General features: G+C 31.7%; 1 protein-coding gene across 2 annotated transcripts in view; it reads right to left on the bottom strand.

Moving 5' to 3' along the window:
• Nucleotides 1–716: 716 nt before the first annotated feature.
• The window catches only part of LOC132741000 (kinesin heavy chain-like), a 33,496-nt gene continuing 14,270 nt past the window's right edge, over nucleotides 717–19,942 (bottom strand). For both annotated transcript variants that reach the window (XM_060729081.1, XM_060729074.1), the window contains 4 exons: nucleotides 13,555–13,632; nucleotides 12,531–12,719; nucleotides 11,526–11,714; nucleotides 717–1,721 (listed from right to left, as the gene is read on the bottom strand). In XM_060729081.1, coding sequence (XP_060585064.1) covers nucleotides 1,356–1,721; nucleotides 11,526–11,714; nucleotides 12,531–12,719; nucleotides 13,555–13,632 — 822 coding nt within the window. In that variant the 3' untranslated portion in view covers nucleotides 717–1,355. The remainder of the gene's footprint in view (nucleotides 1,722–11,525; nucleotides 11,715–12,530; nucleotides 12,720–13,554; nucleotides 13,633–19,942) is intronic.

Raw genomic sequence — 19,942 nt, 5'->3', positions numbered from 1 at the left:
CGAAATCGGGGTGGTCGCGAAGCGGGGTTTAATTGTATCACATTTATGTTTTGGTCTCGAAATCGGGGTGGTCGCAAAGCTGGGTTTTATTGTATCACATTAATGTTTGGTCTCGAAATCGGAGTGGTCGCAAAGCGTGGGTTTACTGATTGGTATCGAAATCAGTGTGGTCGCAAAGCGCGGTTTTACTGATTGGTATCGAAATCAGTGTGGTGGCAAAGCGCGGTTTTACTTATGTTAATGTTTTGGTTTCCAAATTGGGAGTGGTCGCAAAGCGGGAATTTACAGGATCATTTTAATGTTTTGTAAAGTAGATCTGATCTACATTCGGAGGAATCTGTTTTAATTAATATCTATGTAAAAAACCCATATAAAACAGGCGTCCTTAAGTATGTATTTTGATCATGTTTACTGTACAAAAACAAATATCATTTTTATTTTCTAAATCAAATATCCACTTAAAGTCTTGAAATAAAGTAAAATACATGTATATTCATTTCATATTGTCGACCTTACGAAGGCAATATTATTTTTATTTCATTTTTTCGTAATTTGACACTGTCACCTGTCATATCCTTGATTTGTTAATCTAATTCAACACACTATAGGTTTTCTATTTAGTTGAAAATAAACACCGTTAAAGCATAAAAACACATGTACCTGGTAACAATAATGTATATTTTAATAGAAAACAAAAGACAAATATATCCATTTATGCCAAAAGCTTTCAAATTAACTATTCAAAAATATACCTATATGATTAAAATATACATGTATATAACACACAATATCATAGTAATCATGCATATTTCTATAATATCAACAGTTACACATTCATGAATTAACTTTTCAGAAAAGTGTAAGCAAATGCATCTAATGCCGATATTTACTGAAAATATATAAATAACACTAGCTGTTTGACAACGAAGAAACTTAACCAGTGTTTAATCTACATGCACGCAAATAAGGTTCTGAAGAAGTTACTCCCACTTATCTGAAACAGCTGAAGATAAGAACATTTGAATTAAACGTATTGTATCTTAATTGCAATGAAATTATTTGAATTTATGTCAATACCCTTCAATACAGTTTTACTGTGATTTTTCCATTTCAAGAAATTTTATTTTAGTTCTGTAGGAGTGATTTCACACCCTTGATTTCATGCCTCGGAGCTGACCATGCACGGACTTCATTTTGTTCCGGATAGCAATAGTTAGAAACAGACTCCATTTTGTTCCGGATAGCAATAGTTAGAATCGAAAGACATTCTTGAAAGCAATATGACTGAATTGTGGAGATTCTAAACTTAAACAAATTTAAAGCATAAAGTTAAAGATATGTACCAGCGTCTATCACTATTGGATAGCACAAATCTTACTATCAACAGTTCCTGGCTCGAGGGATTTCAATTCTAGTAGCCTTCTTTTAAGATATTTCTGCTCAATTTGCTTCCTCTTTATTTCCTCTTCGATTTCTCTTCTTTGAAATAGAAGGTGACCCATACTAGTGCTATCACCGTTTACAGAGAGTCCCGTCGGCTGCCGTCGGTATGACATAAGACTGTGACTGTCCATATCATCTATATCTCTACAAGTCATTGAAGTATAAGGTCTAGCTGATAATGTTTCGTTTTCGTCTTCTAGTCTTTCTATCCTTTCTTTTAACTCTGTATTCTCTCTTGTCACGAGTTCTACCGAGGTCCTTTCTCGCTGGAGACTATCCTGTGAAAGAAGAAAACATATCATACCACTCATTTCCGTGTCCTCCATTCTAAAATAAAATCACTATCAAAGGAGCAGTGAGCTGGTCATTCCTGAGTGCTGGATAGCACTTTTATTTTGAATGAAGAGATACTTTGAATTATAGGTCGAGTACTCCTTGATCTTAGATCTTTTGATTCGAAAATGGGTGTGGCAGGCAGAAATGTTAACAATAGTCTTTATGATATTGATATTTTGGCCGAAAATAAATAAGACATACAGAATTCGACAATTTCCATCTACATACAAAGTTCAAAGTTTCTCGGTCAAATTGATTAACAGGTCAGAAAAGAGTTTTGTTGTTTCAGGTCCCAGTGACCATTTATTTAATTATTTATTTTCATATACCGAGTATTTCATTGGAAAATCTATTAAAATTTTCGGAACTGCATTTTTGTTGATACTCAAACGCAATGGAACTCATTGTTTGAAATATAGATAAGGACACATTTCTTGCCATCCGGTCATTTGCAACATTTCTTGAGCCAAAAACAATATATATAAGTATAATGAAAGCCATGTGCAATCATTTCATAATTCTATTTTAGTGGAGACCCCCTCCCCCCACACACACACACGTACTATCTTTCAGAAAAGAATAACAAACATGTCTACATCGTAACGACAAATGTTAATAGTTCATAAAGCGACCACATATACAATAATAAGGTTTGTACACATTATTTGGACAAAGCAGTTTATCATGCACTCAGGATAACGGTATGTTGTTTTTAGTATATTAATACAGAACCGTACGTGAAGTACGGAATTTAGTTATCTTCCTTTCTGGAAAACACCGTGATTACTTTGTTAAAAAATCTTCATTTTGTGTGTACTTCAAGTTACGAGGCTAACCTTTTTCAAGCCGCATTTTGTTTGGCATATTTTGCATTGTTACGAATCAGTGAGTTTGTTCCGTCAAATCCAAGAGAGTCAAATAAGGTCATCCAACTGTCAGATGTTGAGGTAAATCAAATGCAAGTTTCAATAAAAGTTAGGCACTCCAAAACTGATCAGTTAAGTCAAGGTACTAGATTAATCATCCCACATTCTGGACAGGGAACAACAGTTAACTCTACTCTTTTGCAGTATCTTGCAGTTAGACCTAATATTTCTTCTCAATTTCTCTGTCATTTTGATGGAACAAACCTTACTTCATACCAATTTAACTTTGTTTTGAGGAAAGTTCTTGAATTCAGTAACTACAACATCAAATATTATAAATCACACTCTTTTCGTATAGGTTCTGCAACTGATTTATACTTACAAGGTTTTTCAGATGAGCAAATAAAAAATCTTGGAAGGTGGAAAAGTTCCGCATATCAGAATTATATTCGCATTTAGTTACATGTATTTAGTTTTACACGATGCTGGGATCTTTTTTCAATTTCCAGGTCCATTACAAGTGTATATAGTTGGCTCGTAAATAATAAAATATGCTGAGCAACATGCTAAGAATACTGTTGGTCAACACCTGGGCTTAAACAGGTATAAAAATTTTCTAAATTGGAAAGGCGTTTCTTCTTTGAAGGTTGAAAATGCACTATCCCAGCAAACACAAGACGTCATACTGACGTCAGATTTAAGTCAGGTTCTGACGTCGGATGACGGTCGGAAAAACGGTTGGATTTGAAAGTTTTTTTGACGTAATAATCTGACGTCAGGTAGACGTCAGAATCTAACCATTATTTAACCTTCTTCTGACCAAAATCTGACCATTATCTAACCATTTTCAGACCTCAATCTGACCATTTTCCGACCTAAATCTAACCAGTTACTAACCATTTTCCGACCTCAATCTGACCATTTTCCAACCTAAATATTAACCCTTTTCTGCCCTAAATCTGGTCATTTTCTGACCTTCATCTGATCATTCCCCTAATCTTTTTTGTTTCACCACGTCATAAATATTTTCTGGCTAATCCTGATTTGATCGAATTTAATGTAACTCATTATATTAAGTAACTTTCCCTCCAATGAAATGTATAACAGAAAACTAAAAGCAAAAATATGTTTTATGCTTTTTTTAATTTAAAATGAAAGTTGCAATTTTAAGCTTGATACATACAATTTTAGTAAATTCTGCAAGGTTAAATAATTTTCATAAATTAAACAAAATAAAACATAAAATAAGTTAATTACAAAAGAAAAAGGGATTACAAAAAACAATGACATAAATGAAAACTAAGAAAAATATGTACAAATATTAAAGAACAAAACAATGTATGCACATTTCTATCAAAGTTTGCCTTATCAAATAAAATAATGAAAATATTATAATTTTAAGAAAAGTGAAAAAGATTCTGATAATAATGTTTCAAGCAATTAATGACAGATTTTCAGTATTTTAACTATATTTCTACAGCATTTCTAAAACATTTAGTGCCATTTTGCATATTTTGACCTCCTTTGATAATTGTCAGTAATGTATAAATTGCTGCCTTTTAGTTTACTTCACAAAGTTATACTTTTAGATATCCATGAGAATTAGCACGAATTTTGAGGTGTGATGCTTTAAGATATGACCTTCTTTCAGCACCCCTCGTCTGTCCGGAGGGTATGTAGCGTTTGTAGCGTCCAATAGCGTGTGTGACATCATTTTCACTGAAAAAAAAAAAAATTTTATGAAACATGTAAAAATAACAAGCAAAAATGTTTTCATGGTTATCTTAACTTAATGAACAATTTTGCCAACTTTTTATGAGAGCTTTAACAAAAATTAAAAGTAAACATAAATACTGAACATTTAAAAAAAGCCGCTTTTTAAAAACTCCAGTTTAGTATGGATTAAAGTATGTATAGAATTTACAAAAATCTTTACTGTCATATGTTTCTTTCTACATATTCACGTGTTTCCGTCCTCCGACCTTTGAGAGCATGTCCAACACTTAAACTACCTGAAAAGAAAATTATATTCTAACTTATGTATACAGTATATTCTACGTTTGAAATAGAAACAGTTACGCAAGTCTTAAATATTTCATAGTTTTAAATTTAAAGATTAAATGCCGAAATGTCTGGAACCAAAACGTCTTGGGTTATTTGGGACCGGAACGTTTTGGGTTATTTGGGACCGAAACGTGTTGGTCCGAAATGCTCGAAATCGTACAAATTCATTTCTCAATTCTCAGATTTTAACTGACAAAAACTCACAGTTTAAGAAAAAAATGAAAACTAAGCATTCCTCTTTGCGTAGTACTGAAAAGGCATATTATAAGCTCTTTACAAGCAGAGTTAAAACATGTCAATTTTAAAAAGGATTTATTATTAGACATTATTATCGCGATTTTGTGTGACATTTTACTTCAGCTGTTCAAATAATGATAATTAAATTTAAGAGTGCTTGCAATCATGCAATTATTTATCTAATACAAAGTAGAAATTAAATCTAAATAAATATGAACTGACCTTTTTGTTCAAGAAAATCTATAATATTCACTTTATCAGTGCATCCGATTCCTGCCTGACAGCCAAAAACGTAACGCCTACGAATTTGAATTTCCCATCCACGTGACTTTAGATTTCGAATTATAGGTTAATTACGTTTTTCTTTCCCTTTTCTGTCACTATGATTAAATGTTTTTAAGCACTATTAAAAAACTCATGAATTTTGATACATATAATGTACCACAAATGATAATATTTAACGTTAAATGATTGGGAACCTGTAAACAGATCTGTGGCTTTATAAATAGAATTTCATAACAAAACACATGTAACTTGCCTATATACAGCGCCACTCTATATGTTTTATTAGGTTGCAGCGCCGGGATCTTGGTCTGTATTTATATAAGAACATTTCATTTGTAATCCAAATAACATTTGAAAAAAAGTTTAAATGATTACAACAGCGAATAAGGATTATTTTCTGTTATTTTTTTACCTACCGTCAGGACACCGACCAGAACCTGATGTTAGTTCGACGTCAAAAAGAAACGTCTATTTGACATCGGTATTTTAACGTCAGATTTACGTCGTATTTTGGTCGCCGACGTCGTGACCAAAATCTAACATTAATCCGACGTTATTTTAACGTCATGTGTTTGCTGGGATCAGCCATTGAAGAACTTGTTCAACATAATAGCCCAGATATAATTGTTATTCATTGTGGAGGTAACAATGTCGGTTCAACTCCATTAGGTCAACTAATGTTTTCACTAAGATCACTACTGAATGAGCTTTTTCAAAAATATTCATTTGCTCTTATAGTGTTTTCACAAATTTTACCAAGATTAAAATGGCGTTATGAACGCAATCACAACTCTTTGGAACTCAGCTCCACGTAAACGCATTAACAATTCCATTTCGACAAAATAGTTAAAAAAGGCGGAGCTTGATTAAGTATCCAGAAATAGTTGAAGAATCACAGGCATTGTTTCGCCCGTGACCAAGTCCATTTGTCGAAGTTTGGGCAATGACATCTTTCTGCACACTTTGCAAGGGCACTATATAAATTTTGTCATAATAATGATTGTTGTTTCCTTTCCTGATGTCTCTGAGGTTGGTCCATGGCTTGCTATTAATTCCCCTTTGCCCGTACGCTTGTGGCGGTGGACTACTGCCGAAGTCCATTTGGCAGAATACGGGCATGTTTATTTAGAGACAGATATTTTATTAAGTAGGCAGTATCTGTACACCAGGCTGTCAGTAACACATGGTGATGTGTTTTTCTAATTGTCAAATTTTAGATTTGAGGGGGATAAACTTGATATGTTGTGTTTTGGAGGCTGCCCGTGATAGTGAAATTTGGCGCCTCACTGTTTGTTTTTGTTTAGCAAAATGTTTTGCTATCACCAGACTGTCCTGCATATTTGGGCAAGGAACTTTTTAGATATTTCATGATGCAGTATCTGATCACCAGGCTGTTTTTCATGTTTTTTCAGTTGATATACTTTGTTTTTATTGTTTTTTGTAGGCTACCAGTTGTGCCTTATTGTATTTTGATTTCATATAAAACATATATTTCAAGCAGCCATGGACATAAATTGCCAATACAAACAAAATAAATTTATAGAAATGATAACACCTTTTTGTTTTTATCAAGAATTTATTTTGCCCCAACCTGTTGTGCTGATAAACCAATTTACATGTTCTTTTATGTGTTTATCGATTATGATTTATCGGATTTACTTTGGATTTCATAATGTTATGGATGTTCTTTTATGTGTTTGATTTATGACATACAGTAAAAACCCTCAATTAAGACCACCTTCGGGACTGGACCAAAGTGGTCTTAATTGCGGGGTGGTCTTAATTGTGAATATTCTTATCAAATGCTTACTTCCTTTTTGACCATGGTCTATTTTAGTCATTTTGTATGAACAATCAATATATATACCTGCAAATACAACTTAAATGTATGTTATAAATTAACATCTGATGGGGTGAAAGAAATTTTATATCAAATTCTGTTTGTCTGATTTCAATATCAATTTCAATATTAATTATTATATGATGTACATAATTCACCCATCAAATAAAAAAATCATATCTTCACATAATCAATGTGCTTAAAGCAAGATTAAACAACTGTAAAATTTACTTTCTCACCTTATTTCATTCAATATCCCAATGATATAAGGTGTTTTGACACCTTGTGAAATAAGGTGTCATGCCTTAGAGCATTCAAGCTGTTAATTACAGCAAATTTAAGATCTAGGTAGGTGTTGACTTTAAATCAGTGGTCTCAATAGTGGGGTCAAATTAAGAACAAAACAAAGAATTGGGACTGAATCTGGTGGTCTTAAAAGTGGATAAGCGAGGTGGTCTTAATTCTGGATCATGTAAACATTGACAAAAAGAACAGAAAATTCCGTACTTTTAAAAAATGGTCTCAGTAGTGGGGTGGTCTTAATTCCGGGGTGGTCTTAAGTAGGGATTCTACTGTATATATTTTCATAATATCACAATGTTATACCTATTCAAAAGAACGGGAACTTATTTGCCGATTATAAAAATCAGTTACAGCTTTGTTTTGTTATGAACAGGCCTAATAATATCTGCAATCATATATTTAAAAGGTAGTTTTCATAGGAACTTGTAAAATTATGCTTTGTAGAAGAGTGTTTTCATAGAAAAATTGAATTGAATAATTTAATAATAGCATAATAAAAACAGTGCTCCCAAAATCAAAAGTAACAGTTTTGACTATATGTGAATTGATTGCTACAGTAAACATAACGAAACTTCATGGTTCCCAAAAAGATGTGCTTTTATTTCTATCTTTGTAAACTACCACATAACACATTCGTAACGGTACTTTTTGCTCAATTTCATTCTTTTCAATAATCGAGTTTCAAGAATTGAGTAATTTATGTGTTTTATGAAATGGAATATAATGTAATTATGGAACATATTGCTCACTGGTCAGCAAGATTCTATGCAAACCAATTATCTTCCATAAAATAAGAACTTAATTTGATGAATTTCCCAATCTTGTCACATTACATGTATTCAAGATAACAAAAACTAAAAGATATCGAAGCTAGATAGCTGATATTATAATACAGACAGGCGTTGTAGGCCTCCTCAACGCTATCTTATACTACAGGCACCGTCAACGACCTACAAAAAAAAACTAGCCAGCATTGAGTGTTGCCATTGTGCCAAGATCTCATAAATGACTACAACACATTGCCAGCCTGTTTTGGGGTACCCGCAGGAAACGGCAAGCATTGTTTCAGGACGCCAAAATCAAATCATCAAAAATGATTCTGATTTTTTTGCCTTTCGCCATTAATAAAGTTCTCATTATACTGTAATCAATGGATTTACAACTCATTTCCTTAAACAGAATAGTGTAAATACACTATTTAAATTATTTCAATATTTCCAATTACATGTACATGTATCGCGCTAATATTTCGGTCTCGAAATCGGAGTGGTTCGCAAAGCGGGTTTTACTGTATAACGTTAATGTTGTGGTCTCGAAATCGGGGTGGTCGCAAAGCAGGTTTTACTGTATAACGTTAATGTTTTGGTCTCGAAATCTGGCTGGTCGCAAAGCGGGTTTTACTTTATAACATTAATGTTTTAGTATCGAAATCTGGTTGGTCGCAAAGCGGGTTTTACTGTATAACGTTAATGTTTCGGTATCGAAATCGGAGTGGTCGCAAAGGCGGGTTTTTTATTGTACCACATTACTATTTTGGTATCGAAATCGGGGTGGTCGCAAAGCGGGTTGTACTGTATAACGTTAATGTTTTGGTCTCGAAATCAGGGTTGTCGCAAAGTAGGTTTTACTGTATAAACGTTAATGTTTTTGTATCGAAATCGGGAGTGGTCGCGAAGCGGGGTTTTAATTGTATCACATTTATGTTTTGGTCTCGAAATCGGGGTGGTCGCAAAGCTGGGTTTTATTGTATCACATTAATGTTTGGTCTCGAAATCGGAGTGGTCGCAAAGCGTGGGTTTACTGATTGGTATCGAAATCAGTGTGGTCGCAAAGCGCGGTTTTACTTATGTTAATGTTTTGGTTTCCAAATTGGGAGTGGTCGCAAAGCGGGAATTTACAGGATCATTTTAATGTTTTGTAAAGTAGATCTGATCTACATTCGGAGGAATCTGTTTTAATTAATATCTATGTAAAAAAACCATATAAAACAGGCGTCCTTAAGTATGTATTTTGATCATGTTTACTGTACAAAAACAAATATCATTTTTATTTTCTAAATCAGTTATCCACTTAAAGTCTTGAAATAAAGTAAAATACATGTATATTCATTTCATATTGTCGACCTTACGAAGGCAATATTATTTTTATTTCATTTTTTCGTAATTTGACACTGTCACCTGTCATATCCTTGATTTGTTAATCTAATTCAACACACTATAGGTTTTCTATTTAGTTGAAAATAAACACCGTTAAAGCATAAAAACACATGTACCTGGTAACTATAATGTATATCTTAAAAGAAAACAAAGACAAATATACCCATTTATGCCAAAAGCTTTCAAATTAACTATTCAAAAATATACCTATATGATTAAAATATACATGTATATAACACACAATATCATAGTAATCATGCATATTTCTATAATATCAACAGTTACACATTCGTGAATTAACTTTTCAGAAAAGTGTAAACAAATGCATCTAATGCCGATATTTACTGAAAATATATAAATAACACTAGCTGTTTGACAACAGATTCAGAAACGAAGAAACTTAACCAATGTTGAATCTACATGCACGCAAATAAGATTCTGAAGAAGTTACTCCCCTTTATCCGAAACAGCTGAAGATAAAAACCATTGAATTAAACGTATTGTATCTTAATTGCAATGCAATTATTTGAATTTATGTCAAACTCTTCAATACAGTTTTTACTGTGATTTTTCCATTTCAAGAAATTTATTTTAGTTGTAGGAGTGATTTCACACCCTTGATTTCATGCCTCGGAGCTGACCATGCACGGACTCCATTTTGTTCCTGATAGCAATAGTTAGAAACAGACTTCAATTTTTGTTCCGGATAGCAATAGTTAGAATCGAAAGACATTCTTGAAAGCAATATGACTGAATTGTGGAGATTCTTAACTTAAACAAATTTAAAAGCATAAAAGTTATAGATATATACCAGCGTCTATCACTATTGGATAGCACAAACCTGGCTATCAACAGTTCTTGGTTCGAGGGATTTCAATTCTAGTAGCCTTCTTTTAAGATATTTCGGGCCCCAATTTTGTTTCCCCCTTTATTTCCCCCCCTTCGATTTCCCCCTTCTTTGAGATAAAAAAGGGTTTAAACCCAATCTAGAGCTTTTTCACCTTTTCCCCAGAAACCCCCCCGTCGGCTCCCCGTCGGTATGCCCATAAGACTGTGAACGGTCCATAAAATCTATATTTTAAACAAGCCCTTTTAAAATTTTAAAAGGTTTCAAAGTTTGAAAAAATTTTTTCTTTTTTCCGCCCTTTCCTAGTTTTTTCCAAATCCTTTTTTTTTTAAACTCTGTTTTCCTTCTTTTTTTCCAAAAAAGGGTTCAAAACCGGGGTTTTCCTTTTTTTCGCGGAGCCCTTTCCCCTTTTAAAGAAAAAAAACATATAAAACCATCATTTTCCGTGCCCCTTTTCCATTAAAAAAATTTAAAAATCACTATCAAAGGAGCAGTGAGCTGGTCATTCCTGAGTGCTGGATAGCACTTTTATTTTGAATGAAGAGATACTTTGAATTATAGGTCGAGTAGACCTTGATATCTTAGATCTTTTGATTCGAAAATGGGTGTGGCAGGCAGAAATGTTAACAATAGTCTTTATGATATTGATATTTTGGCCGAAAATAAATATGACATGCAGAATTCGACAATTTCCATCTACATACAAAGTTCAAAGTTTCTCGGTCAAATTGATTTACAGGTCAGAAAAGAGTTTTGTTGTTTCAGGTCTCAGTGACCATTTATTTAATTATTTATTTTCATATACCGAGTATTTCATTGGAAAATCTATTAAAATTTTCGGAACTGCATTTTTGTTGATACTCAAACGCAATGGAACTCATTGTTTGAAATATAGATAAGGACACATTTCTTGCCATCCGGTCATTTGCAAACATTTCTTGAGCCAAATACAATATATATAAGTATAATGAAAGCCATGTGCAATTTATTTCATAATTCTATTTTTAGTGGAGACCCCCCCCACACACACACACACACACGTAATATCTTTCAGAAAAGAATAACAAACATGTCTACATCGTAACGAAAAATGTTAATAGTCCATAAAGCATAAAGCGACCACATATACAATAAACCAATTTACATACCATTGCTTTATTTTTTTCGAGGACTTCTTTCTCAAGTTGAACGCTTTGTCTCTCTACCGCCTTCTTTAACTTTTCTTTCTCTCTCGCTATCCTTTCTTCGTTCAGTTTATGTTTCTGCATTCTCAATTCCATTTCTTCTCTCTCTGAGGTTTTCAGCTTTAGTTTCCCGAGCATTTGCTCTTTCTCAATCTTGAATTAATAAAAATAAATGGTTCAATTGAAATAAAGAACTGTCAGACTAAACATCAGACAAAGTAGTTGAACGAATTCTAAGTATAATGTTGCATTGACAGGCTTATACGAAAGACTGGTGGAGTTAAAATCGTGAATTCATGAAGTTGAAATCGTGAAGTCTGAATTCCGTATGTTCACGAAGTTGAAATTATGAATACACGAAGATAAAATCGGATATTCATGATGTTGAAATGTCACCGACTTACCCCCTCTCTAAGTAAAACACCCATTTCTTCAGACGTAACAAACATATTAATTAGAAAAATTAAAAAAGAAAAATTTATATTTTTCATTAAAAATGTCGGATCCATCTAATCAAAAAGAAATCATTCTGCTTTCTGATAAGGTTAATGGAATTAATCTATTGGAAATAACTGGTATATAAGTATTTTTCATTTAATTTTTCAATAAAAGTGTGTCTAGAGATCCGAAACTTTGCATCAATGATTAAATTTTATCTAATGTATAATTAAGCTTTTGCTTTAATAAAATTTCATCAACTGAACTTCTTTGATTCCTGGTTCATGAGTACCTGAGTCGCGTCATGACAAAATCAACATAGTGCGTTTGCGACCAGCATGGATCCAGACCAGCCTGCGCATCCGCGCAGTCTGATGAGGATCCATGCTGTTCGCTTACCAACCCTATTGCAAGTAGAGAAACTGATAGCGAACAGCACGGATCCTGATCAGACTGCGCGGATACGCAGGCTGGTCTGGATTCATGCTGGTCGCAAACCAATTATGTTGGTTTTGTCATGGCACGGCTCACCTCTAGTTTCTTATTCTCTTCTGTTAGGCTTTTGTTAGATTCTTCATGCTGACGTTGAATCTGCTTTAACTTTTCTATTTCCTCTTCCTTGTGCCTCAATGATTCCTTTAGTTTGTTTAACTCTTCGTTTGTTTGTTGTAAGTTTGACGCTAGCTTCTTTTCTAATTTCTGAGAAGATTTTTCTTGTTCCTGCAAGAGAGTTCTTACATGAACGGAAGATACTTTTTCTCAATATTCTGTATTATACTTTATACTAAGACACAATCTGTCATGGCCAAATATAACTGGCATCGCTAAGTAACATCTTTACAATGAATGTCGCAATTGTTAAGTCTTAAAAATACAAATGCTCATAGAAGAACATCGATATCTAAAAATGTAGGTATATAACATTGAAACATCTATCAATATTGCATGACCTATTAATCCAGGTATGTGCTCATTATATATAAAGATAAGAGCTTTTTGCCATGACATAAACAAATAAAAAAAATGAATTTGTGTAATGGATTTGCCCTTGTTTGAAGTTTTGGAGCAGTCCATTCAAAATTTAACGGATTATGATATCATAATACTTTAATTTAGCAGTAAGGAGCTTGGTGCGACTGCATGGATATGCAGACTGGCCTGGTTCTATACTTGATTAATCACTGTCGGATCAAGAAGGAAGGTTAGGGGTTACGATATGTACAGTCATATCTTTTACTGGTGCTGATAAAAAATAACGTCAAACATCACAATATTAGTTATAAAGATTTTTGACAGTTTTTTTGGCCCTATATAAACGGTTGTATGTAAATATAACCCGAGCCGCTAGACGAGGGTTATATTGCAAACAACGGTATATAAACGGCAAATCTATTTTCATTTACACATTCTTAAAACGAATATGCAAAAGTGAATTTGTAGGGTCAGTATGGGATGATTTCCCACCTATACTGAATATCAGGGAGGACAAATGGGGTCACCCTTTGTCGGGCCCGAAACAATGAATCAGTATTTTTTTTCAGATAGATATTCTCACCTGTTTCATAGCAACAAGCTCTTTTTGTCTCTGTGCATCACTGTCTTGCAATTCTTTGAGTGTCTTCATAATTGCAGCCTATATTATTTTATACAATAATCAGAATAATTATAAGTAGCAAAAATTATCATACTTTAAAATTTTTTTCGTCAATAAAAAGGGAAACATTTTTAAATTTTCTGTAATTATAAAAAAGGGGGGAAAATAGAGATGCCCTAATAAAAAGACATGTCATTTGAGATATCAAAGGCCCATTATGTTTCCAGAATTACTTCTTTTCTTTCTTAAAAAGTATTTTAATCAAAGTGTCCTTATAGTTTCCAAAAAAATACTCAATGGCCAATTACCTGAACCATCGTTTGCTTTTTTTTCTCTTTTTTTTTTGCAATTAGTACATTTACTTACGATGATTTATATTTTGTACTGAAGTCAAAAATACTGCTTTGTTTATGTTTTGCTTCTTTTTATGTCAGTCATTTCACATTTAGGTACCTTTTTCAGGCAACAAGCATCTAGCATTTCTCTAAAACATTAGTTAAACATTATAAAATCCATGAGAAGTAAACATTTATTTGTTTCTGAGGCATAATGTGCCTTTAAGGTATGGTGTACAGAAAAATAGTTTTTGTTAATTATTTTTTAAGGAAAATTTTTTAAGAATTTAAAGAATTTTTTTCCCCCGTAGATAGTTTTGTAGTAAAGGGGTTCCCTTTGGGGAACTTTTGGGGAAACCAAAAATTCCAAAATTTGGGGAAGATAAATTTTTAAATTTTAAAATACAAAGGGAAATATAACTGAAAATAAAGGGAAAAAATTTTAGAAAAAATTTACAAAAGAAACGTTTTTTAATTTTAAATATCTTGGATATTTATTAGAAAGGGTTTCTTTTCCCGAAATTAAATATTTTAAATAACTTTATTCAAAAATTTAAAAGAAACATTTTCCTAAAATTTCTCATTAGTTTTTGGGAAATGAAATTTTAAAAATACCCTCAATAAAAATTTGTTTTTAAGGGGAAAACAGTCTTTTAAAAAAGGAAAAAAAAATAATTTCACATTATTTTTTTTTTTTAAAGTATAATAAAAAAAAATTTAAAAGTAAAATTTTTAAAATTGGTCAAAATTTTTTTTTTTTGGTTCCCCCTTTTTTTAATTTGGGGGTTTAAATTTTCCAATTTCCCAAAAAAAAGGGGGAAAAAGGTAATTTAAAGGGTTTTTCTTATATTTGGGTTTCAGGGGCCCGTATCCCATTTTAATATTCTAAATTTTACCCTTTAGTTTTCGTAAAAAAAAACCCTGGGAAACCCTATAAAATTAGCAAATATTTTTTTGAAAAAATTCTATCTAAAATGAAGTAAAAAAGAAAAATAAAAATAAAAATGACTTTTTTCAGTAATAAGCTTTTTTTTTGTGGGCAAATTTGAAATAAAAGCAAATTAACAAAAAAAACAAAAAGGGTTTGGGCGGAAACGAAAAAGGGGTTCCCAAACCAATTTTGAGTTTCAGTTTGTGTAAGTCTTTCCTGGGGTTTAAATTTTCAAATTAAAATTTAAAGAGGGTTTTAAACAAAAAAAATAAAATTTTAAATTTTTTTTTCACGGGGGATTAAAATAATTTAAAATTAAAATTTCCGGGGCCAAACCCCTTTTCATGATAGGTTTTGTTGTCCGGGGTTTAAAATGTATTTTTTTCCGTCTTTTGAAAAATACCCTGTATTTTTTTTAAAAAAACCCCCAAAACAAAGTTTTTTTGGGGGAAAAGTGACTAAAATAAACCCCAAAAAATTTGGTCAAATTTCTTTATGATTTAAAAAAATTAAATTTTTTTGATTTTGTGTTAAAAAAAACCAAAATCAAATAAAACCCAAAAATTTCAGTCCCCTTTAAAAACCCCATGGTCGAAACAAAATGGGGGCCCCCAATTTTAAGCTTTTTTTCCGGGGAAAAAGGGGCTTTTTTTAAAAACCCTTTATAAAAAAAATTTTGGGGGCCGATTTTTAAATTTGAAATTACTAAAATTTTAAAAATGAAAACTTAAAAGGACACAAAAAACCCTACATTTTTTCCCCCCTTGCAAGCCCCTTGTACTTTTTCCTCCCTTTTTTATTTAGACCCAAAAATGGAAAAAAAACTAAACGAGCCGTGTAAACAAACAAACCAACAAAAATGGATTTGGGGACCGGGCATGGATCCAGACCACCCTGCCCCATCCGGGGGCCCCCCCCAGCCCTAAATAAAGGTTTCCCATAAATGTTCGCTTACAAAAACCCCGTTTAAAAGTAGAGAAACTAAATAGCGAACAGCATGGACCTAGACCAGCCTGCAAAAAACCCCTTTAAAATTTTTGGTTTTGTCGGGGAAACGGCAAAAAACAAAAAACAAAACATAGGGGGACATGTGGGTTTGAATTGGGGGACTCTTTTGGAAATTAAAATTAAAAAGGAATAGAATTTAAAATGGGGAAAACCCAAAGAGGAATCCAGGGGAAAAAATTTTGGTTACAACCCTTTTTTTATTTTTAATTTAACTTTAAAAACCCAAAATTTTTTAAAAAGGGTTTTTCAAAAAAAAAACTTTAAAATTTTCCAAATTGCCCAAAAAAAAACATGTTTTTTTTAAAAAATTTTCACTTCCAAAATTTGTTTTCCTTTTCTTCCAGTTTTTTGGGTTTAAAATTTTTTATAAAAAAAAAGTAAAAATAAAATTGCAGGGGCATAAAACGAGCCGGGGTTAGTATCCCCAAATTTATCTTTTATTTTTTTGGGGTTTACGAACGTGCTAAACGATTGAGGGAAGGGTTTTTGGTTAACGAGAGCCCTAAGCGGGGGGGTATCTCGAAAGATTTATTTTAAGCAATCTTTTCGTTTTTTTAAATTTCCGTTAGTTTTTAAACGATTGGGGTTGTTTTTTAAAATTTAAAATACAATTTTTCCCCAAAAAATTTGTTAACTCTTTTTTTATATTAAAACTGAAAAAATTTATTTTGCTTTTAGCCCGGAAAAATTGGGAATAAAAGGGGGTTAAACATCAGGGCTAATTTTTAATCTTTTTTTGAAAATTTAAAAATTTCCCGTAAAAAACGAATTTTAAAGTTTTTCCCGTGGGGTGGGGGGTTTTTTCCTTTTTAAAAAATCCAAAATTTAAATGAAAAATTTTTGATGAAAAATTTACAACAAAAATTTTTTAAAACGGGTTTAAAGGGAAAACTGAAAAGAAATTTTTTGTTTTTTGGGGGCCCAAACGGAAAAAATTTTTTTTAAAAATTTTTTTATTTAATTTTAATTTTTTAATGGCTTCTGACAAACAAAAAAGTAAGTTTTAAAAAAATTTAAAAAAAACCTTTTTCCTTATTCTTATTTTTTAATATAAACAAATTTAAAGAAAGTTTTAAAAAATTCAAAACTGTGAAAAAAACCCAAAAAAAAAGGGAAAAGGTTTTTTTTGGTGTAATAATGTTAAATCATCAGTTCGGTCAATATTTTTGTCGATATACAAAGAGACATTTCAAAAAAAATTTTGTTTCCAGATAAAGTTTTAAACTTTGTTTTGACTGTTTTAGGTAAGAGTACATGTATAAAAGATCAATACATTTGGATAACGAGCAGATCGAACTAAAATGGTTTGGCGTATTTTTTACATAGAAATACAGGTAATAAAAAAAAACAATTTGAAAAAAATGATAAAAACAATTTACAATAAAATAGATGTTTTTTTTTGAAAAAATCAAATACGGTATATATTATTCATATAGTCAATTGTTTTCATTATTTTTTTAAAATAGTGGGGGAAAAAATCTGTTTAAAAAAATTCCCTTTTTTTTTGGGCGGGGCCTTTTTCCCTCCTTGAAAATCTAACTTTTCCCGAATGCCCCGTACCCCATTATCCCGAGTGCCCTCTCGGAAAAGACAAAAAGAAAATCTTTTTGGGTTTTTCCCCTACAAATAACAATGTAAATGATGTTTTATGAAATAAAAACATGTACCTACAACATTAACTTAAAATTTTAAATAAATTTTTGAGGGGGGGAAAAAAAAGTTTATGAAAATATTCTTAAAAACTACAAAGGGGGCTTTTATTTTTTAAAAGGGGCACTTTAAAAAAAAACATTTTTCCCAATTTTAAAAAAAAAGTTTTTTTATCTTTTTCAGCTTTTAAAATTGGGGAAAAAAAAATAAGGGTTTTAAAGGGTTTTTTAAAAGCCTAACTCTGCCAAAAATTAAATTTTTTTTAAAAAAATTTTAAAAATTTAAAGTTTTGTTATTTTAAACCTTCCCGAAAAAAACAAACCCAAAATTTTTTGTCAAAAACATCAAATTAATCGGATATTACTTATTTTTTTAATTATCAAAATTTTTTTCGCTAAACCCTTAATAAACTGATTTAAAAAAATAAAACCCTTTGTGTTGGGTTTTTTTTTTTTAAAAGGGTGGAAAAAATCCAAAATTTTTTTTCTTGCAACATTAAAAAAAGGAAAATTCCCTTAAGGTTTCCGGGTTTCCTTTTTAAATTTTTATTTTCCCCTTCCAAAAAACTTTCCCACTGGGGGATTGGGGTTTAAAAAAAAAAAAAACACCTTTAACAATTAGATTTTTCCAAAAATATCTGGGCCCCCTTTTTATATTTTTGTTTTAATGTTTTCCCCCGTGGGGCTTCTGAAATTTGGGTTTTGTCCCCCCTTTTTTACCAATCCCCCCCCTTTTTTAAGAAAAACCATATTGATGTCTTAAAATGTCCCTTTTCCCTTCCCTTCTTTTTTAAAAAAAAAGGGCTACATTTGGTCCTTTTTGGGTACCCCCCTATACTTTTCAATTTTTTCCTGGAGAAAATGAATGAATTAGAAACCCCTTTGGGTTTTTTTATTAAAAGTCATTTAACCCCATTTAAGGAAAAAAATTTTTTTTAAATAGTTTTTTCAGGGCCCCTTTAAATTTTTAAGGGCAGTTTTAATTTTTTATAAAAAGAAACCCCGGGGGCAAATTTCAATTTTTGGGAACAAAGGGTTTTTTTCATACGTAAACCCCTTCTTGTCTGATAAAAATTTTTCCCCTTTTCCTAAAAATCGGAAAAATTTAAAGGGGGGTTTTTTGTAAATTTTTCTTTTCTGATAAGTTGGATCTGTTTTGACGATAAGATTGTTTGCGTCTCTGCCCTATTTCTTCACAACTTAAAGAAAAATAGTTTGTATATAAAATATATAAAAATCGTTCATTAAATAATTGTAGAACGTAACCAATTAATTTGCTCTAAAGTTAACTGGTATATGGCTCACCTACTGTTACAAACTTACGATATAACAAATTCATTTTTCCGTCTAAAACATATAGATTTAAATGCACAACATCTGATGTTTAAAATTCTTTTACCTTTCGACTCTTCTTCCAAGATTTAACCAGCACTTAGTGTCAATCATGACCCAAGTAGAAAAAGAAGGAAAGTGACCAAAGTAGAGAACGCATGATCGTGTATCGTGACCCGAGTAGAAAACGCCTGATCTCTGGACTGCGGGACTGGCACTACTGCACCTTATTCGTCAACGACATGTAATCGGCTAGACCTATCGTTTCAACGAGTAGAGTTTTTCTGGAGGTATAATAACCCAAAATAAGTTAAAGTAGGTCATGTTCGCGTACACTAACCTATCATTTATTTTAATGCAACATTTATCTTTAATTGATAACTTAGCCCCTGATATCATGCAACTTTTCAGAATGTGCCAAAATATCAAACAAAATATATTCTTTTTTAAAATTATCACCAACGGAGCTCTCTGTGAAACCATTGGAATGCAATCCGTGAACTTATGAGTTCAATAATATGCAAAACATGACTCCATCCACTAATGCCAACAACAACATCAACAATATCATTCATCTCAATCCTTCTTATTGATATTTCTGAATTTTTTAATTTTTCAGATTAACTTAAAAAAACAACAGTTTCTGAAATGAAAAGCTGTTCTTAAATATTGATCTAATATTTTGTGAAAATAATGAATAAGTTCTGTTTAAAAAAGTTGTGCAACTAGGGGTTTGCTTTATTCTGTATTTGTAGACTATTTGCCCTTTGCGTAGTAAAAATTTGCAATTTTCAACTTGTATCGCGCATCGTTTGTTTGATTTGGTTTTACGTCAAACCAACACAGCATAGGTTTGATGGTTAAAATGTAATTAATGTCAGTTTAAAACAAAATCATTTTTAAGAATATTGTAAAAATACATGTAAAAAATTTAAACAAACTTTGAATTTCTAAGTGATAACATTGTGGCTTTCGACTAGAAATAATTGTTACTGTTTTTAATTAATATCAATCTGTTAACACCAGAATAACATGTGTATAAGTTATTTATTATTTTTGGTATTCCACTAGAAAAACATTAAAATATAAAACAA

The sequence above is a fragment of the Ruditapes philippinarum genome, unplaced genomic scaffold (assembly GCF_026571515.1).
Source record: "Ruditapes philippinarum isolate M1 unplaced genomic scaffold, ASM2657151v2 ctg3252_1_1_1_1, whole genome shotgun sequence".
NCBI lineage: Eukaryota > Metazoa > Mollusca > Bivalvia > Venerida > Veneridae > Ruditapes > Ruditapes philippinarum.
The sequence above is the reverse complement of the archived record's forward strand: the minus strand, read 5'-3'. Positions and strand labels throughout refer to the sequence as shown.